The sequence below is a fragment of the Haliaeetus leucocephalus genome, unplaced genomic scaffold (genome assembly GCF_000737465.1).
Source record: "Haliaeetus leucocephalus isolate CR32 unplaced genomic scaffold, Haliaeetus_leucocephalus-4.0 Scaffold245, whole genome shotgun sequence".
NCBI lineage: Eukaryota > Metazoa > Chordata > Aves > Accipitriformes > Accipitridae > Haliaeetus > Haliaeetus leucocephalus.
Genome location: NW_010972681.1, coordinates 233,018 through 236,494, shown reverse-complemented (window position 1 = coordinate 236,494; position 3,477 = coordinate 233,018). Strand labels below are relative to the sequence as shown.

The window sequence follows — 3,477 nt, the reverse complement described above, 5'->3', positions numbered from 1 at the left end:
GCGGCTCCGGGCAGGGGCCGGGCCGGGATCCGGCTTTGAGCGGCGCCCGAGGGGTCCTGCCGGGCTCCGGCCTTGGGCTCCGCTCCCAGTCCGGTCCCTTTCCTGGGCCCGGGGGCGCCGGGTGCCGGCCCTGTCCCACCCGCAGCGGGGAGGCTGCCGGGGGCCAGGGGGTGCGGGGTGGGGGCAGCGGCTGTGCTGGGAGCAGGGTGCAGGGACCTGCCACGGGGCTGCAGGGTGAATGACCCGGGCATGCGGGGCTGGGGTCGGGGAGCAGGTGTCCCTGTCCCCTGTGCCCCGGGGATGGGGGCAGGAGGTGGGGGGTTCCTGGGGGGCCCGGCTGTGGGGCACCTAGGGATGGGAGTCAGGGACCCGCGTGTTCAGGGATGGGTGCAGGTTGTGAGGTGCCGGTGCCGGGGGAGAGGCTGGGGCCGGTGCCTGCCGGGGCTGCGGAGGACGGATGGTGATGCAGGTGTCGGGGAGGTGGTGCAGGGTCCCGGTGCTGCTGACAGGGCCGGGGGCTGAGCGCCCATGGCGGGGGCCGGAGCACACAGTGCTGGGGCAAGGTTGCCGGTCGCTGCACCCAGAGGAGAAGGTGCGGGGTGCTGCGGTTGGGGTGCTGGGGAGCTCTGGCCTGGCTTGGCTCAGCTCGGCTCCTTCCCAAGATGGCGGCGCTGCCACGTCCACAGCGCACGGCTCCATGCGGGGATGAGGCTGGGGGCCGCAGGGGGCTGGGGGCTGGGGGCCAAGCGCTAGCTATGGGGGCTGCTGGGGCCATGCGGGGCGGGAGGCCGGGGGCTGCGGGGGCCCAGCCCGGGCGCCAGCATAGTCAGGTTCGCCTCCTGGCCCACCCCGCCATCCCAGCAGTGACAAAGCACCGACCCACGCAGGGGTGGTGGGTGACGTCCCCGTCTCCTGCCTGGCGCCAGCGGTGGGTGGACGGGGCGGCCCCTCCCCGGCACGGGGTCTCCCAGCCACAGCCATCACTCAGCGCCACCGGCCTTGGGGTGGTCTGCGGGCTGTCGGCATCTGTTCCCAGCGAGGGGCCGCCCCATGCGGGGAGGGGGCGCGGGGGCCTCTGTCCCCCCGACTGTGCGGCTCCACCTGCGTCAACCACGTCCGCCCCTGCCGGCGGGCAGGCTGGCCGCCTGCCCGCACTGCCTGCCTGGGTGCTGGCGAGAGGGAGGGTCTGGCCTTGCGGGGAGGGTCTGCTGGGCGCCGGGCTGTCCCTGGGGCTGCTGTGGGGTCTGCCCCACGTCCCAGTGGCATGGGGTGCTGGGGCCCCATGGCGGTCCCATAGGCCCGGCCATGTGCAGCCCTGCCTGTGTGGTGCTGGCACCGGCGAGGGCCGCAGTGCCACAGGGCTGTGGTTTGGCTGTGGGCTGCCACCGGAGCAGGAGGGGAACGGGGGCTGGGTGCTGCGCCCCACCAAGCTCTCACCTTCCTCCACGCTGCATCGCTTTCCTGACACTCCCTGTGACTCCAGCTGCATCCAGGGCTGGGATGCGGCACACCAGCCTCGCAGTCCCTGGCTCATGCCTCAGCCACGCAGGGACAGCCCCTTCCCCAGCCCCTGGGCAGCTGGCGGCAACCAGCCAGAAGCTGCTGGCACATGGAGGGAGATGCCGGCCGCCTCCCGACGGCTTTTGGGGCCCTGTCCCCTCCCTGGGAGGGATGGGAAGTCCCGGCTGTGCCGTGGAGGCTCCTCTGGGGCTGCGGCAGGGCTCAGCACATGGGGAAGGGTGGGTCTGTGCTGCCGGGAGCCTTGCTGGCTCCGTGCTTGCGATGGGACCCAGCCCCCCCACCGCCCCCAGTCCCCACCTGCCGGGCTGGGGGAGCGATGGGGGCCCAGGGTGAGGATTGGCCCTCCCATCACGCCTTGAGCTGCCCTGCGCATCCCTGGGCTGTGGGAGCTAGTCGGATGACTCGGGGTCTCCTTCTCCCCTCCTCTCTGCCAGGCAGCGCTGGTGGCCCCCCCAGAGCTCCCCCTCCCCATGGCCCCGAGCATCTGAGCATCCCCCCTGGGTTCCTGCGCTGCGCCCACTCCTGCCCTGCCCTCAGCAGGGGCTCTGCCTGGCCCCTGCCCGTGCGGCAGCAGCGATGAGCAGGGTGCTCTGCCCGTGGCTCCCCCAAGCAGCCCCTCACCCCCTCTCCACCCGCAGCCGCGCTGTCGCCCTTCGCGGCGACCCGGCGGATCGGGCACCCCTACCAGAACCGCACGCCGCCCAAGCGGAAGAAGCCGCGCACCTCCTTCAGCCGGGTGCAGATCTGTGAGCTGGAGAAGCGCTTCCACCGCCAGAAGTACCTGGCCTCGGCCGAGCGCGCCACCCTAGCCAAGGCCCTCAAGATGACGGACGCCCAGGTCAAGACCTGGTTCCAGAACCGCCGCACCAAGTGGAGGTAACAGGGCCAGCCCCGGGGCAGCTGCCGCAGCCCCCACAGCTCTGACCTCCTGCCTCCCTCTGGCAGCCACCCCCCCACCACAGCTGTGCCCCCCGGAGGAGGCTGGGCTGAGGCGAGATGGGGTGCCCATCCTCACCGCATCCCCTGTGCCCAGCTACATGAGGCATGGTGGTGCCGAGGGAGGGATGGGCTGCAGGGCAGGAGCTGTGGGGCATTGTTGCACCGGTGCGTAGCAGTGCCGACAGCAGGTTGGGCTGTGGGCAGAGCCCACGGGGCATTGCTGCATCAGTGCACAGTGGTGCCGAGAGGGGCAGGGCTGTGGGGTGGAGGCTGTGGGGCAGTGCCACACCAGCACACAGCGGTGCCAGCAGCAGGACAAGGCTGCAGGGCACTGCTGGACCGGTGCACAGTGGTGCCAAGAAAGGGACAGGGCTGTGGGGCAGAGGCTGGGGAGCATTGCCGCACTGGCACACAGCAGTTCTGAGAGGGATGGGGCTGGGGAGCATTGCTGCACTGGCACACAGCGGTGCCAGTAGCAGGACAGGGCTGCAGGGGACTGCCAGACGGGTACACAGAGGTGCCGAGAGAGGGACAGGCTGCAGGGCAGAGGCCGTGGGGCAGTTCTGCATTGGTGCACAGTGGTGCCAAGGGACAGACAGGGCTGTGGGGCATCGTCTCACCGGCACACAGTGGCGCTGGCAGCAGGACGGGCTGCAAGAGGCGCGGGCAGCGGGGCAGTGCCGGACGGGCCGTGTGTGCTGGCAGGAGGCAGACGGCGGAGGAGCGCGAGGCGGAGCGCCAGCAGGCCAACCGCCTGATGCTGCACCTGCAGCAGGAGGCCTTCCAGAAGAGCCTGAGCCAGCCGCTGCCCCAGGACCCGCTCTGCATGCACAACTCCTCCCTCTACGCCCTGCAGAACCTGCAGCCCTGGGCTGAGGACAACAAGGTGACGTCTGTCTCAGGGGTGGCCTCTGTGGTGTGAGGTCCCCGTGGATGTGCTGGGAGGTGGCGGTGGGAGCCCGGCGGGGTCTGAGGCTGGCACCTCCGGCCCATGGCAGGGAGGGGGCTGCCACTTCC

At 71.6% G+C, this 3,477-nt stretch overlaps 1 protein-coding gene across 1 annotated transcript; it reads left to right on the top strand.

Annotated features, from left to right (window-relative positions):
* Positions 1-1,837: 1,837 nt before the first annotated feature.
* On the top strand, positions 1,838-3,382 carry TLX2 (T-cell leukemia homeobox 2). The gene is made up of 3 exons (XM_010568474.1): positions 1,838-1,850; positions 2,160-2,397; positions 3,166-3,382. The coding sequence occupies exons 1-3, from the start codon at positions 1,838-1,840 to the stop codon at positions 3,380-3,382; spliced, it is 468 nt and encodes a 155-aa protein (XP_010566776.1).
* Positions 3,383-3,477: the final 95 nt, after the last annotated feature.